This window comes from Stenella coeruleoalba (genome assembly GCF_951394435.1).
Source record: "Stenella coeruleoalba genome assembly, chromosome: 5".
NCBI classification, from domain to species: Eukaryota; Metazoa; Chordata; class Mammalia; order Artiodactyla; family Delphinidae; genus Stenella; species Stenella coeruleoalba.
The window spans coordinates 17,052,953-17,070,612 of NC_137150.1; the positions used below are offsets into that span (position 1 = coordinate 17,052,953).

The 17,660-nt window shown below is 38.8% G+C and overlaps 1 protein-coding gene across 4 annotated transcripts in view; it reads right to left on the reverse strand.

The window, feature by feature from the left end:
• The window catches only part of MED12L (mediator complex subunit 12L), a 330,953-nt gene that overhangs the window by 56,091 nt on the left and 257,202 nt on the right, over positions 1-17,660 (reverse strand). For 3 of the 4 annotated variants that reach the window (XM_079921180.1, XM_079921177.1, XM_079921178.1), the window contains 8 exons: positions 15,514-15,645; positions 10,673-10,900; positions 9,806-9,947; positions 8,046-8,166; positions 7,559-7,660; positions 6,730-6,843; positions 3,279-3,478; positions 107-295 (listed from right to left, as the gene is read on the reverse strand). In XM_079921180.1, coding sequence (XP_079777306.1) covers positions 107-295; positions 3,279-3,478; positions 6,730-6,843; positions 7,559-7,660; positions 8,046-8,166; positions 9,806-9,947; positions 10,673-10,900; positions 15,514-15,645 — 1,228 coding nt within the window. The remainder of the gene's footprint in view (positions 1-106; positions 296-3,278; positions 3,479-6,729; positions 6,844-7,558; positions 7,661-8,045; positions 8,167-9,805; positions 9,948-10,672; positions 10,901-15,513; positions 15,646-17,660) is intronic. The other variant, XM_079921179.1, reaches the window with a different exon arrangement.

The following is a 17,660-nucleotide window of genomic DNA, read 5'->3' on the forward strand; positions in this document are numbered from 1 at the left end:
AGCAATGACAAAAAAAAAAAAAAAAAAGAGGCACAGTAACTCTTGCTATAAATACAAAGAATGTGTCAAATAACAAAACCACAATCTTTATACTATTATCACTCACCTGAAGAATGCGTTTAATGTGCTGTCTTTGTAGGTTGTCCCCCTCTGTACATTCTTTAATGCCATGAGGATAACAGATCAGCTGCAATAATTTCTGTGCTTGCATATTTGAGAGCACAGGGTCCAAAATAAGTTCTTTGTCTGTGCATAATCTTTCAGGTTCTTTTAAGCAATGCTCTCCTACCCATTCCTAAAAATAATGCAGCAGTTATATTGACAGGCAGAGACTTTCATCAATATGTATACGTAATATGTACTAAACTCATGGTGCACAACAGAAAGCGGACAGGAATCTTCCAATTTAAAAAATATTAGATGGAAAAAGTGGGAGGGAAAAGGCTTACAAGCAAATTTTCTAGTATTTTGACTCCTTAAAAATACAAAGTAGAATCTTGGTTATAGAAAATTTTTAAAAAGGAATGCAAAAAAAGAAATAGGCAAAAAATACAGCAGGGGCAGAAAAAGCTAAATAAAGAAAATACTGGTATGTGTTTTCAGTCAGAGAATGAGGCCTTGCTCTAAGTAATGTTTTGTAATCATTTTTTTTAACCTCCTATATAACAGTAGTGATTCTATATTATAATATGTATTCTTCATTTTTATGGAATGCACTATAATATATTCCACTGAATAGATAGGACATAGTATAACATTGAGAAAATTGTCTTCCTTTTTTGATATCATTATGAATAATGTTACCACTGTAAATAAATATTTGTGCACATGTATTCTCTGTACAATTATTTTCTTAGGATAATTTCATGGAAGTGCAATTGCTGGGTCAAGGGGGATAGCAAACATTTAAGGCTATTGATGCATATGGCTAATGGACCTCTGGGGAGTTTCCACCAAATTAAAATTCTTTTAAACAGCTTTTCTTCATCATTTTTTCAAAGGCAAGTTCTTGTACTAGATGGGGTAAGAAATCATCAGAAGTACTAGAGCCAAACTTGAACCCAGATATGTTTCTGAGGAAACCTGTTTCTTAACCACCTCATCAGTGGCTCAAGGCTGGCTGTCCATTAAAATCACCTGGGGAGTTTGTTAAACTTCCAAACCCAGGCCCCATATCAGAGCAATGAAATCAATCTCAGGTAATGCTACCCAGGCATCAGCAATTTGTTAAGCATCAAAATATTTTTTAAACTCTCCAGGTGACTCCAATGTGTACCCACACTTAGAAACCAACGCACGGCTCGGTACCCTCTCAACATCTATATGACTAATAGCTAACTTTTACCATGGTTACAGTATACCTTAAGAAAAACATGACCCTGTCAACATTATATCTATAGCAAAGTGAAAAAGAGTATATATGGTAGGCCTTTTTATAGAAGGAAGGAGAATTTAATGCAAAATGGAAAGAAAAACCAGAAATAATGAAATTGATCACCTAGGGCAGGGAGGAACCCAGGGTAGGAAAGATGAGGGAGGGAGATGTACATCTCTCTGAATACACACTATTGCTCCTTGACCTTTGGAAGTATGTTACTCTAAAGACAGAGCTAGGGTAGAAAAAGAAATCTAAACTGAACACGAACAAAACCAAATGAAATCAACTCTATTTCAAGTGAATAACATATCCACACTGAAAGAGAAAGGTCAAATAACTTTTTAACATAATACTGTAAACGCTTAGGGAAAAAAGAGCTACAAACAAATCCTCAGCTCCTTTTAGTAGGCTGGTTTTTCACAGTGGTATAGTGGTAGTAATTCTGAACCTACTTCAGGTGTTTTGTAGAATTCAACCAATGAGTAAATGGTTGATGTTATTGGTAGCCAGGGTTCTTACTGTGGAAGAAGGCGGTATTAATATGGAATGAGGGAATGCAAACAAAAATTTGTGCAGTTTGATTGGAATTGGAGGTATCGGTATAAACTCATGCTTATACACACACACATTTATGTACATGGATGTTCTTTTCCCCCTAGATCTGTCTGCTGAAAGGGCCTAGAAGCAATGAACACACATTGTGCATAGCAACGAGCACACGTAGTGCTCGGATCTTGGTTTCTAAATACCGTCCTCTACTAAATGGAACCAGGGTTCCATGAAGGAATGAGTAATTCCAGGTCTGGGGCAGGGAAGTATAAGATAGGCCAGAAAGTAAGAAAATACTTGTTATTTAAAAAAAAAAAAGAGAGAGAGACGTGTCAAAATAACACAAGAGTCAGCATGAAAAGATTGATTCACACTGGACAAATGTGGGATAATTTGAACATGAAAATAACTGAGGACAGTATATTATAACATATATGAAAACAAATGAATGAGTGGAAGGAAGGGAGGGAGGGAGGAAAAGGGTAGGCTCTTCCTAGAGTAGAAAGCAAACTGATAAATGTGGAGGGAGTGGAAGAGTTGGGAAAAGCCATTCTGCAACCATTGTAGTAAAGACTGGTGTGGACAAGAATCAGAATGGATGCTATATGTGAGGTGGGGAAGAATGATGAGGAACAGAAAACTTGCACTGTCTCAGAGTGTCTCCCCAAAACTGTTTATTAATTGCAAGGGAAAAAATAATAACTATACAATAGAAAAATCAAAAAACCATACAATGGAGACAACTTGATCAAAATTAACGTCTCCGGTGAGGTGCAAATGAACCTCATGTGCCTTCAGATGTGATTACCTGAGAGGAAAGAACATAACATACTTCTACAGTATCCTGGCCAGCAAAGCATAATCTGAAGCTAATCTACAGGAAACTTCAGACAAAGCCAATACTGGGACAACTGACGAAACTGGAATGTGGCCTATAGGTGAGAAAAAATTACCATGCCAATGCTACATCTCCTTACTTTTGATAACTGTAGTTTGGTTATGTTAATAAATGCTGTAATATTAAAAAGTAAAGAAGAATAATGCATGCCATCTACTCTCAAATGGCTCAGTAAAAAGAAAAACATTAAAAAGTATATGAGGCCACATTCACACACACATAGAATTAGGAAGCAAATGTGGCAGAATGTAAAAAATGACTGAATCCGTATAAAGGGCATACTAGAGTTCTTTATAATTATTACAACTTTTCAGCAAATTTGAAATTATTTCAAAATAAAGTTAGCAGGAAAAAGAGGACCACATATGTACAAGTTTCCTACAATATTGGGCATTTCTCTCCAAAGAACAGTTACATACTCAAAGTTAAAGGCCAATTAAATCTGAAGAATACCTGTTGACAGATAGTCCTCAGTACATATCTAGCATATTCTCTTAAATTGGCAGTTTCTATGGAAATGCTTTTCCCACAGGATTTTGAATTTTGTGAGGCAGTCCAGATATCATCAGCATTTCCATCACGTCGTAAACCCCTCACGGTGAAGTCGTCATTCTTTAAAGAGCTGACATTGTTACTGCCAATTTTGGCATCTCCTAAATAACAGAATCACAAAAGCAAAATCACAGACGTTCAAAATATTGCCAAATATTTGGGAAATAAATGAGGCAAGCATTCAGGGATTTAAAATATATGAATGGGATCATCATTGCATAGTCAGTTGTTCAGCAATAGAGAGAAGGGATTGAGACAGTAAATGCTAGAACCCTGAGAAGTTTCATCAGACATGGGAAAAAAACCAACCAAACAAACAAAACAAAACATGTTCAAGACTCATTCTTTATTTCGTTTACAGAATTAAGTATGCTTTCACCAAACTTGGAAAGGCCATTATGAATCACACTTAATCATCACAGAACATTGATTTCACCAATATTTCAAGCATGAACGGTATTCAAATTCATTTGACTTATAGACAAGGAAAAAATGGGTTACTCACCCTTCTAGATGTCCCTTTTCCATTTCTTCTCTTACAATGACTTATTTTCTATCCATAGGTCAAGAGAAAAGTTTTGCCTTAGCCCACCTTACTAGCAACTTCTTGACAAGAGAGATTTATTTCCCTGGGAATGGAAAAGGGCAATGCATACTAAGGAAGCCCTGGAAAACAGGGCATTCATTGAATAACCCATGTCTTTCACTTTCCTCTCTGTAAACATCCAAATTAGAAAACCTCACCTGATCAACCTCTAATACACTCAATAAAACGAAGCTCAGGAAAGTGTTTTCCTCATTACAAGGTTCTGGGGCCGGGGAGGGGAACTGAGCAGAATGGTTGAATAGCTGGAAATAAGAAATCTTCTCTAGCCATGAAAGACGAGTAATTGTCATATTTTAAAAGTGAGAAATTAATATAATTTGGTGATAAAGATTGCCAAATGACAACAGAGCCTCCAAACTCTTGCCTGTTTACCCACAGGATCGTAAGCGTTGAACAGGAAAAATTCCTGGAACCAACAAATGAGTTTAGATGAGGCCCTCACGGCTTCACTGTAAGTGAAACCAAGGCCGGGTCAGTGCAAAAAGCCTTTTAAAACCCACAGGTCAACCAAGAAAAAGTTTTGACTCTGCTAAAAAAAATTTCAGAAAATCAGAATTGCTTAGTGAATATTTGCTTATAAAATCATAAGAGGAGGGGAGGAATAAATAATACATTTCAACTCATCAATATCTTATTAGGTATTATACATTTCTCATTCAAATACTCATACAAAAAAGTACCAAGTTCACTCCACTCACAGACGTTTGTTTAATTCAACAGAGCTCTTCAGGAGCTGAAACAAAGACCAAATTCTACATGTACCAACATTTAGCATGTTTTTTCCAACCTTAGGTGTATAAACAACTATTTCCGCACCTTGAAGTAAACTACTACAGAAATTAGAAAACAAATTCTATAAAACAACCCTATCTCCCTAACTCGGAATAGATCCTAGTGGATAGGACTTGAGAGAACATTGAGAACGACATGGTGAGGTAGATAAAACTGCAAAAACAAAACAAAGAAACAAACACCTCTGCCAGTCCTAGTCTAGGAGATCCTCATTCAGTTTAGATGTTAGGATGACAGAGAAGGTCTGGAAGGCTGTGCCAGAACCTTCTGTAATGGTAGAGACAATAGAACAAACACAGTGTTCAGGGACTGCGTGGTCCAAGGGTCTGCTGACATTCAACTAGCCTGATCCTGACTTCTCAGACCTGAAGAACCCTCCATGGCTTAGGAAGCTGTAAAATCTATCAAGAACTGGGGCCAATTAAAAAGGTCAAGGAAAGGCAATCAAAGAAAAATAAACAGGTGATTATGCATTGAGATTAAAATATGGTTATCTGGATAGTTAAAGAGGTTGGCAAACTGTACTTGGGATTAGACCGGTCCTACAAATCAAGGGGATAATGTCTAGATGGGACACGTCTTGGTTTCTGCCATTAAAATGTCTATCACTTATGCATTCACACTTCCAACATTAGTGTATGGAAAACCTACTCTTTAGTTTCTCTCATGGGCATTAGAGATACCACAGCAAAAATGTGAGTCCCTGACTTCATGGTACGTACATATATTTATTAAATAGAACTGACCAGCCAGCTTTCCTTTCAAACGTAGTCAGAGTAGAGCAATATGACTGACATGAGCATTTAATGTTGGCTGTACAATATTACAAGCTCAGAGGAGAGGGTGTGGCCTCCCGTGTGGCTCTACCTTTCCCTTTCTACTACAAAACCCACGGGCACTGCAAGAGGAATGTGTGTGTGTGTGTGTGTGTGTGTGTGTGTGTGTGTGTGTGTGTGTGTGTGTGTGTGTGTGTGTGTGTGTGTGTGTCTGTGTGTGTGTTGAGGCGAACTTTTAGTAGTTTGTTTTATGAAAACCCTGTTATGCTTCCTCATCATCACCGAATAACACTTCTCAAGCAGGAGTATAAAGGGTCAGGGTATATTCTAAAACATGTTTAAGACTCATCTAAAACAATTCCTAACCACTCAGTAAATTTAGTTCCAGTCAAAGGACGCTCCCTTGGAACATTAGAGACAACTTTTGTTTAGTCAAGAACATAAGAGGGTGCCCAAAGTTGAAATTAGGCAGTGTGAATTCAAGACTTCCTAATCTTTCAAATCCTAAATGATTTATAGGATAAAAATGTCTTAAGGTATTGCACTGTAAATGAAAAGACAATACTACTACTCCTGGAGAATATATATCAATAAAGATATAAGGATGTCTTGGACATTACAAATTAAATGAAAACAAAAGTGTGATATCCAATATTGATTTATCAACAGTATCAATATCATTGCAATTATCACCTCATTCATGAAAAAACTAAGGCAGATGGACATAAACGTGTCTAGGGTCACAGTGGAAGCAGAAAAACTAAGATTAAAACCCAGATTTTCTGGTTGTTCTAGTCCTGGAATATAATATGAAATTTAAACCTTTAGATAGATTACCAAATCAACTGTGTCCATCACAAAGTGTGGCTTCTGCCAACAAATGAAGTCAAAACAACCCTGTGGGTCTAAGGATCTATAGTACATCAGAATGAAACATCCTGCAGTTAAAATGCCACAAAAAAAGTATTATATTTAAATTCCCCCAAAATTGTAGATAAGGGACAGACTCCTCCGAGGCCAACTGAACGTGAACTTGGAAAATGCCAACTAATTTTTCCAGGAGAACAAACAAACAAAAATATGTTTCTAATAATATTAATTAGAGTTAAACCTGAATACAAATTATTTTGTCTCAGTTTCTGGTGATTAACCAAGCTGAGTGCCAGGATAGTCTTACCAAGCATCATAATTGCTTTTAAGACAGCAAACACCGCCCCCACTTCAATGCTGTTGTGAGCAGCGGCTAAGAGGTGTCTATCACAGGACGATCTTATTCCGGGGAAAGGTTTGCCTAGGAGGAAAACAACAAACCTTTAATAGTCTCATCACCATCATTAACCATCTTTTGTAACCATTTACAGTCAGCAGAGCCTTTCATTGTCAGACTGCCGGCACTTAATTGCTATTAGCTAGCTTTAATTGATGCTTCAGGGATTCACTAAGAAACACTGACAGTATTCCTTACTTAACCTTTTCTTTTTAAATATTAAGACAATGGTGTTACTCTTTAGAGAGATGTATCCAAAAAATCAGGAGGACTTTTATCCACTTCTGCTGTCACACACACACACACACACACACACACACGCGGAAATGATCTTTAGGAACAGAATGCAGTAACACCCCTAGAATTCTTACCTTATGCCTTTCACCTTAGTAAAAGAATAAATGCCTCACCATTGCCCTAAGCTGCTATGGTGTGTTTCATTAGCAACACACACAGTATGTTGGAGGATCATGCTGCCCACCAGCTTGGCCTGGCTGAGGAGAAGAGGTATTTTTATTGTTTATTAACTCTTGACGTGAGTTTCTCGATACATCCTGATATTACCTACATGAAAGGTGCTGACAGCCCTCTTAATGGCCATACCCCATGCCTTCATCACCTCAAAGCAAGCCCACCAAAATCAGGAAGGAAACTACAGAATGGACAGCCTACTTGGTCAATTTAAGCATATGCCTTCCAAATGAAAGCGTCATCAGAGATATTCCAGCTGTCAGCTCACCGGTTGCTTGAGGTAATAGGCAGGCCTGGGGAGCTCGGAAGAGATGAAGTAGGAGTCGGCATGTCATTCTCGCCCCAGGCTCCGCGTCTGCATCTCCACAAGCTAGGAGAGAGGGATTTTAAAAGCAAGTTTTCTAACATATTCAAGAACACGTCTTCCACCTTTCTATTATGCTAAATTTTCTGGAATAATCTAAATAAATGCTCCTTACAGTAAAAAGTAAGACACTGTCTATGCTTTTCAGAGAAACCGGAATCCTTCCTTAAAAACAAGTACTGAAAGTGTCGTTTCCAACCTCTTCCGTTGGGATCCATGTGACTTCGTTTGGAATAACTGTTATAAAGTCTACCATCTCTACCCTGATGCCATATCACTGCCCAATGCAGGTTCCCTTAAATTCTACTCTGTCACTGCCTTTTAATAGTTAGAAACCACTGCACCAAGACAACAATGAAATAACCAGCGCCGTTCTTGCATGCAGCCTTACCTGCGGCTAGGAGAGAGGGAAGAGCGACGTGCTGCACGACGTCCTCCAGGGAGAAACACTGTCGTGCTATCAGAATAGCAATGAAAGTAGCTAATGAATCATGGAATGAAAGGTCACTCACCTTCAAGAAAAACATTGACACGTTTTAATACCTAACACCCTTTTAAGTAACATCTAAGATTAATATCTAAGAGAATGTAGGTAATACGAATAAGATCTCAAATCCCAAATTGAACCGGTAGAGTGAAATGATTTATAATTATTACCCTCTAGGCCTCCTTCTACTTTATAAGACAAAGAATGAGGTCTACCCACACGCCCAATGCTTTAAGAAGATACTAAGCTTTAGCTTGAGTACATGTAACTGAAAAACAAAACAATAGAACAGCAAAATCAAGAAATCCCTAAAAGATGCAGCATAAATAAGCCTTTTTAGCAGAATGCAGTATAATCTAGCGTTGCAGGGTAAGACCATTAGGAAGCAACAGAAAACAGGAGGTTCCCCTAATTGAAAAACAAGCCTTATTAATGTTTTAGAGTCCCTTTTGGGAATAACCAATAACGATTCTGTAATATAATTAAATCAGTTTTAAAAACAACTTTGAAAATTCTCACCCGACTCCGAAATTTAAAGAAGAAAGAGTGAAGGTGAGTGAGACAGAGAATGAAAGAGGAGAAAGGGGAGGAAAATTAATTCATTCAGGGTGGAAACCTCTACCCTTTACAGATCTCACAAGACTTTGACAGAAAATAATAAGAAAAACAGCTGTAACAGCAGCCTCCACATTAAGTTGTCCTATATGCCAGTGACTATGGTTAGAGATTTACAAAGATCACCTCATTTAAGGGCACCCCACTGTGAGGTTCATACTATTATTAATTCCAACTTTACAAATGAGGGAACAAGCAGAGGTAAAGTGAAACAAAAAACAACCGAGAGATTAAGGAACTACGTTAAAGATAAAAATTTGGGTCTTTTTCTGTCTGGAAGAGCAGGTCACAGATATGAGTTTTACATCTTAGGTGCCCACAGAATGGAGCAGGATTATCCACCTGGTCTTCAGATACCAGAACTAGGAAATAAACCTTCAACGGGGAGCCAGTTTTTAAAATGTATAAAGTTCTTCTATACATGAGATATACTAATATGCAACACAAACTACTGCAAGAAGTGATGGAAGTGATAGGCAGAAATAAAGAATCCAGATGGATTTTTAAGAAATTCACACACCATGGATGCAACATGCTCTCTGAGGATATCTGTGATCCATAAAGGATATCTCTTCATAAGCTTCCTGACACCACTACTAAGAAAGACTGGACACCCCTCTGATTCTGAGCCTGGATGTCCTGATGCCACACAACAGAACCTATACTCTCAGATGTTTTTTTTTCATTCTAAGAAAACAAACTGGTGGTCTTCAGAATGTAAACTGCTTTAGTTAAATTATGTCCTATGCCATGAGGAACCCAAGGCACTTGGTAAAAACTATGAACAAACCACTCTGAGGAGACTATACAGAAGAAATCTCAGCTAACAACAAGGAAACTCTTGGCATCTCCACTCTAGATTAGGCTATTTTATTTTGATTTTTTCCCCTTTATTTATTCTTGGCAACCACATTCTGGTTTATTGCTTTCAGGGAGAGAAAGACAAAATAATTTACAATATTTCAGTTAATAGTTGAGTCAACTAAAAAAAATTACTAGCTAAATATTTAACTGCATAGTTGAGTTTTTAAATGAAAAAGAAAACTTACATCTACAGTGCAAAGTACATCATTAAACCCCCAGACGTGGTTTGAAGAACAACAGAGAGCCTTCAGGACTCCCAGCCATTCTGAACTGAGAACAGTGCAGCAGGCCGTCAGCTCGGAGGAGAAATTGGCTATGTCATTAATCCTAGAAAGAAGAAAAAGAATATAGAAGAAAGTAACAAAAGAGAAATACTCACATACGATAAACTTAATGAACACATAATTTCAATATCATCAAACATGGCGTTCATTTCTTAGATTCAAGGATATAATAAAAATCCACTTGTCAAATAACCTAGTAGAACCTGGAGCAGAAGGGAAAGGAAATGTCTTCAAATGGTTTCTACTGGCTTGGCCAAAAAATTCATTCAGTTAATGAATACATTGTTCAATAAAGTTCTGGGAGAAAATGAAAAATGTATCTTTTATCTTTACTTAAAACCAAACGAACGTTTTGAGCAAGCCAATATTTAATGCTGTTGAGCAACAAACAATAACCAGTATAGATGTCAATTAACATATTTTTAGTTCTGTGAACAAATCTGACCTGTAAATTCACATTTGTAAGGGCATCAAAAAAATTAAAAGGTCAGTCTAAATCCAGTGTTTTCAAAATCTGTCTTTTTCATTTGTATTTTCGTTATGCCTTTGAAAACATACCAGATAACTTACAGATTATATCTAGAGCATCTCACACCAGATCAATAAGCCAGGTTAAGAAAATCATGGAATAGAGAAGTAAGTGCAGGAATACAATAAGATTTAAAAACAAACAAAAGCCAAATGTCTGCTTAGGCAATTATTAAAGCCCTTAATTTCAAAGGAGCAGCCATGCAACAACTGTGTGGTTAATCGTGAATCCCAGCTCACCTTCCAGCATCCTGATGGCCCATACATACATTCATGAGTGTGTTGCAGACGAAGCTGTAGCGATTGGCCGCATTGTCACTAAGGATCTTGCCCAGCATTGAGTAGTTGATGCTACGGGCTGAGGGATTCTCAATAAAATCCATCATGAAGTCTGGATCCCATCGCAAGTTAGAATTTGCAGGAATCACATTATTATATATGGTTTGCTTTACTTTTGAACAGGCACTACTGAGGTTACAAGAAGAAGAGTTAAAAGACAAAACAAAACTAAAATAACTAGAAAGGTATTTCATTTAAGGACAGATTAAATGGCAGCTGTAATGTATTCCTAGAGAAGGTTCACATTATGGGTTCTTCCTAATAATCGGCACCGGACACAGTGCTTGGAATATGCTAGTTCAATAGTTACTGAATGGGTGGAAGAACAAAACAAGAATAAGACATCTGGGTACTAATCTTGATTATGTCCTAAGTCTTTTCTACATTTTACATGCTTTAAAAAAGAATCTACTATGGCTTCCAACAACTGTCTCTGAACAGTGGTTGGAAAGTGCTATTACTTAAGAATAATAAAAATGGATTGGATTACACATCAGGAACAACTTGGTGTTTTAGTCCTAATCATTCATCCTGTAAAGCGATTCCTCTCGGTACAAAGTATACGGGGGTTCATGTGCCATGGCTACTCTGGGCACCATGGTGCAGCTGAGAAAGAGAGGCTCACTCCCTGCCTTCAAGGAGCTTAAATTCTAGTAGGGGGATATGGGGAATACATACATTCTATGAGAGTACAGAAACTATTACATTGTTCCTAAAACTTTATCACACTGTACTTCTCAGCAGTATCTAGAGTTTTTTAAGAGCCTGGTCTACCACATTCAGAGTTACATCTGAAGAAAATGCAGAATATTATAAATTTATAAAGGGAATTAGAAAGCATCCCCTCTAACCCTGCTCTGCAGATAAGGCTGAGGGATGACCTGATTTCAAAGCTCAGATTCCATGTACACTTTGCTATTCTAGCCCAGTTGCTGTGGATAACAAATCCATAAGCCACAATTCACCTTCTCTATTCAAGAGCTCTTTTAAGCAGCAAAGACTCTTTGCCTTTTAGATTAAGTTTTGGCAGCAAATTTATTTGTGATCAAGGCGACACACGTCTTAGTCTTATGCGCCTACATAAACAGTAGCCAGGAATGATTTCCTCAAAAATGAAAAGACATATAGATTCTTCACCCTAAGCTGTTAACATTGACAACTGCTTTAAGAAAATTGAGATTGTTCCGTTCAGTGTTTACCAAAAAGTGACTTTTAGACATCCTCCTTCAGAATCACCTCTGGGGCATCTGTTAAAAATAAAAGACTCCTGGGCCTCACTGCAGGTGTACTGAATCTGTATGCTTAAAAAGCAGTCCCAGGACTTCCCCGGTGGCACAGTGGTTGAGAGTCCGCCTGCCGATGCAGGGCACAAGGGTTCGTGCCCCGGTCCGGGAGGATCCCACATGCCGCGGAGCGGCTGGGTCCCTGAGCCATGGCCGCTGAGCCTGCGCGTCCGGAGCCTGTGCTCCGCAACGGGAGAGGCCGCAAAGTGAGAGGTCTGCGTACCGCCAAAAAAAAAAAAAAAAAAGCAGTCCCAGGTAAAACTAAGTACCAAATATGCGTGGGAGCACTGGGCCAAGAGAGAGGACTGAAGCCACCCACTAAGTGGCAGCAAGTACAATCTTCTACACCCTTTTTCTTCGCCTACAACTTATATAAAAACTTGTCAGGGGTTGCTGAAGGATACAAGTTTGCAATCTGAAGTCACAACCTATTCAAAATGACAGAATTATACAGTCCCCAGTGTTTTTAAGAATCTCCCTTTTCCCTGTCTTAACCCTGCCAGGCTGCATATATTCTCACTTAGCAATAGTTCTTAATTTGTTTCATTTTCCCACTAAAAATGAAACAAAAACAAATTTTGCTCTCTGCCGGTTCCCTCCCTAATACCACGTCCCTGGTTTCCTCTACCACCCAATACTCGGAGTCTTTAAGGAAACAGAGTTCTGCAAATAGCAAAGCAGCATCTCTTGTTATTCAACTTTCCATTTAATTCTAACAATCTACCCCTGTCTGTCTTTGGAAACCAGAAGAATTCTGCTTTTCTTTCCTAATTTTTATAAAAGTCAGCCTCACTTTTCGATTAGTATAGAGACTTCTCTCAAGTTGATGCCCTCCTACCTCCTCTGGCAGTTCTTCTGAACTCTGTGGTTCATGGTGAAGTCTCGTGTCCCTTCATTTCTAGGCTTCATATTTCACTTATTACACTCTTTCCAGATGAGCTCTAGGTTTTAGTGAAATGTTAGCTGCCACCTAGGTCACTCTCAAATTCTTAGCACTCTCTGTTGCAGGCGTATATGGAGTTTAAAAAACCCCAAACCAAAACCAAACAAACAAAAACTCAGACATTTTCCTTCTGAAACTTGCATGTATAAGAAAAAACTGATAGAGTAATGAAAGCAACACCACCTTGAGGCCAAAATGACTTATGTTCAAATCCAGGCTTTATCATTTATTAACTTATAATGAGGAACGGCCATTTGTTGATAGGAAAAATCATTTCTACTTCCTGGGGTTGTTGGGAGGATTAAAGATCTTGATGGAAATAACCCGCCATAGTGCCTGGCACAAAGCAGCAGCTCAGACGTGACTAATCAGAAGCAGACGTGACTAATGCTCTACTTCCTCCAAATATGATTCTCACACAACCTTATAGATGATGTTTCTGATCTAATCATTCAAAATGGTCTATTAGTATACAAACAGAAGTCTCTGCATATCTAGCGTCTGTTTGACCATTTTTCGTAATCCCAAGCTACAAATAATGCCTGACTTGAAGGTTTCCTGAGAGAAACGCAGTTCTCTTCCATGGCTTAGTCCAGGAAATTTTAGACGGGTAACCCCTTGTGAAGCCCCATGGTGCTGATGCTAAGTAGCCCCTCAGTTCATGGCTGGTCTCCTGAATCTCCACACAGCCAGTGCGCGTTACTTGAATTAACTCATTTAACATGCTTCACCACGCCGCAGGAGCATTAGAGGTCAAATACACCCAACTGTGGCTTCCTTGGGAAATTCACACGGCTGTCGCAAGAACCGACTCTTGTATGAGAAAGCTCTTTGAAAACTGTAAACTGAAACTGAAAGCGCTCTGTAAAGTAATAGAAGAATACGGGGGCGGGGGGGGGGGCTTCCCTGGTGGCGCAGTGGTTGGGGGTCCGCCTGCCGATGCGGGGGGCGCAGGTTTGTGCCCCGGTCCGGGAGGATCCCCCATGCCCCGGAGCAGCTGGGCCCGTGAGCCGTGGCCGCTGAGCCTGCGCGTCCGGAGCCTGTGCTCCGCGACGTGAGAGGCCCGCGTACCGCAAAAAAAAAAAAAAAAAAAAAGAATATGGGGTATTATTATTACAACATTTCTGTGGAAAGATGGTTCCTAAGACCCACTCAGACATTCCATAAGGGATTATTTTGAAACCTAATTCATTTCATAAAGAACATACTTTCACATTTTTCCCTATCAATACCATTAAAAATATCATGGTTTTTGATTTGGTATATATCATTCTTTAAGCAGATTTTTTTTTTTTTTTTTTGCAGTGCCTACTATGAGCCAGACACTCTTCAAGGTACTGGGATAGAGCAATGAAGAAACTAAAGAAAGTTTCTGCTCTCATGAAGCTTACATTCTAGAAAGGAGCCAGACCATAACTAAATACATAATGTATGAAATGGGGAGGGGCAAAGTGCAAAGGTTCAGAGAATGACGGAGACCGGGGGGAGGGGCTATTTCCAGTGCGGTGGTCAGGGAGATAGAGCCCCGAACGAACTGTGTAAGGGAGCATCACGAGAGAGGTGACAGCAAGTGCAAAGGCCCCAAGGTGGGAGTGTGCTTAGAGTGTTGGGAGACCAATACGGACGTCCACGTGATTAGAATGGACAGAGAGAAAGTGGTGGAAGACAGGACTGGATCCAGTAGATCCTAAAGGCTAGGTAAGGACTTTGAATTCTATTCTGAGTAGATATGAGAAGCCACTGGAAAACTTCAAGTTATTCTTATTTCAAAAGGATAACTTCTGAAGACATGTTGAGAATACACTTAAGAGAGTCAAGAGTGCAAGCAGAGAAACGAGTTAGAAGGACACTACGATGGTCCAACCAAGAGAGGAGCACGGTGGTAGTTGCCAAGCAATGAAGAGTGGTCAGGTTCTAGATGTACCTGGGAGGCAGAGTTCATAGGATTTACGAACAAGCTGGATGCAAGATACAACGGAGCAAAGGAAACTGTAATTGACTATTCTTTCCTTGCCTGCTTCCAGATTCCAAATTTATTCTGCCAGCTATTACTGCCCCCTTCCCTCCCCCAACTTAGTTAATCATCTAAATTTCCTCCAACACCATTACGGAAGTACAGACTCTCCAGCACCTGTCTACCTGTCGTGGGTACAAGTGCTAAGGTGCAGAGGATGACAGGGAGTCAGAGATGCTCTGTGAAGTAGGAAGTTCAAGGAGTCAGAGAAGCAAACGCAGGGAGAAAGTAGGTATGCAAACAGTGGGGAGGCAATGTTCCAAGAGAGGTAACAGCAACTGCAAAATACAGAACGTTTTCTCTTATATCAAAACTGCAATCAGAGCTAAACATGCATAGTGATTTGGAATAGGAGGTTAGAGCTACAATGAAAGATAATTCAATAGGAATTCTGGCAGATATAATTAGGATTAACTTTCATTATTCAAACGGATGACAATTTGGTACACAAACAAATATAGGCACAATCCTATTCCTATTCTTTCGACTTTCTTCTACCCACCTGAAGAGGTCTCCGAATTTACTTCTGAGGTGGCTACATGACACATAGAGATCGTAGAGGTAGGCTAAGATGCATCTTTCTGGGGAAGAACATTCTGAGGGGTTCACCACATGCTTTACCACACCACACAATCTGGGGAGAAAAATATATGAAGAAATGAGACACTTTGCTAATATACGTGTTAGCGCTTGGATCTTTTAGAGTGAGAATGTGTCCATGTATTACTCAAGTAAGAAAAAAGATACCAGATTGTTAACAGTAATCATTATACCAAGTAAATAACTGCAAAAAATCAGTTTTCTATTATGATATTGAAACACTAAATATTTTTTTAACACTTCAGAAATGCCATTAAGAAATAAAAGAAATTCCTCCGTACAGAAGATATGTAGGGAGGAATCCACCGATAAAGCTGCTGTGACTAGGACACAAAAGTTGTAGGAGAGAATCTCTCATCAGTAAGAAGACTGACAAATTCTGGAAATTTGCAAAGGGCCCCATGTCCACTATGTAAAAGGGCAATCTCTTCGTATCAGTAAGTCTGGGAAATCTATTTTCAAGACCATGAGCTGGTTCTGGCATGAACTTGAAGAATTCATGGTTTGAGGTCACATTCTCCTTGTTTTTCCAAACTAGAAACAAATTTATTTTAGTTTATCTTAATAAGAATTTAAGACCCCTTCTTTTTAGTGACATTCTCCATAAGACTTGTGGTTCAGAAATACCACTATTACTCCAATTCCCCAGATCAGAAAGATGGCCTTTTGGGCCACAATTCATACAGAACAGAAGTTCATACCACACAGAAGTAAACACTAGCGGTCCATCCATCTATCTATGAGTCTGATTCCACTGTCATCTTGCATTCTGTTACAGGGCTCGGTACTACTACAACAGTGTCACAGACGACTCAGATTATTAAAGCTGAAAAGGGCTTTAGAAATCATCTGATTCACCTTCCTCATTCCACAAAGAGGGCTCTGAGCCTCAGAAAGGTGATGTATCTTGCCCACAAGGCAAAGAGCTACTTCACAGCAGATCCAAAAGGAGAACTTAGGTCTCCAGAACCCCAGTCTGGAGCCCTCTCCACTGTTTAGGGGACGGGAGGGAGGCTAGCATGTCAAGGCTGAGAAGGACCCTGGAGTCACAAACATCAGAGGTGGGACCTAGGAAACTATGCAAAGAAATAGCCACGTAGCATCCCAAGCCCTGTGAACTGACATCAGCAGAGGCAGGCAACTGATAAAGGCTGTCAATTATAGCAAAACTGTCCCACAGTTAAGGAGAAAAGTAGATGATTCAATCAGCTGTTACCTATATAAACCAAAAAATTCCAGGTATACCCTGAAAAGCAAAGAATTATTTTGTGATTAAAATAAACAAACATTTATTGAAAGTTTGCTAGGCATTTACTGTATCGCAGTAAATATTGAGTGTTTGTTTCCTCAATAATTTTGTCACTTACTCGAGGTAAGAAAAACATTTTACATTGAGATCCAATATGCTTATTCATATAAGTGCAAAAAAAAAAGAAAAAGAAAAAACCCCCAAATAATAGTTTTGGGGAAAATACTTATCCTTACTCTACATGATAAAGAACAAATATAATAAACTGAATATCAAATATGATTTTATGAACATTTAATAGAACACAAATTTAAAATGTCAAAATAAATGATAATGAAATAAATTCCAAAATAACAAACAAACAAACAAAATACTCGTGAAAACCTATTATATTCATTTCGTGACCAACTAGAGATGGTTCCATACACGGTTTTAAAAAGTATGGTATAAATCAAACAGCATGAATGAGCTCCTAGTCAGAAAGACTTTTAGCAATCTGGGAGATTTATTGGCTATCTGATGTTGGGTACATCACTTCACCTACCACTCCATTTAACAGGCCCGAGTTTCCGTTTCTTGACTTATAAAATGGTACTAATCATTCAACCCTACAGGGTAGTGGAGGGCTATAAAATAGTTCTATATTTCCTGGGTTCTAAGATGGTCATTTCCTTACATTTAAAAATATCAGGGATGTTTCAGATGTCCCTTAGTAATAATCTAAGTGTATATTATCTGTGGTTATGCTCTCATATGAAGAGAAAGCTTACGGTCCACAAAAGCTAAAATATTTACTATCT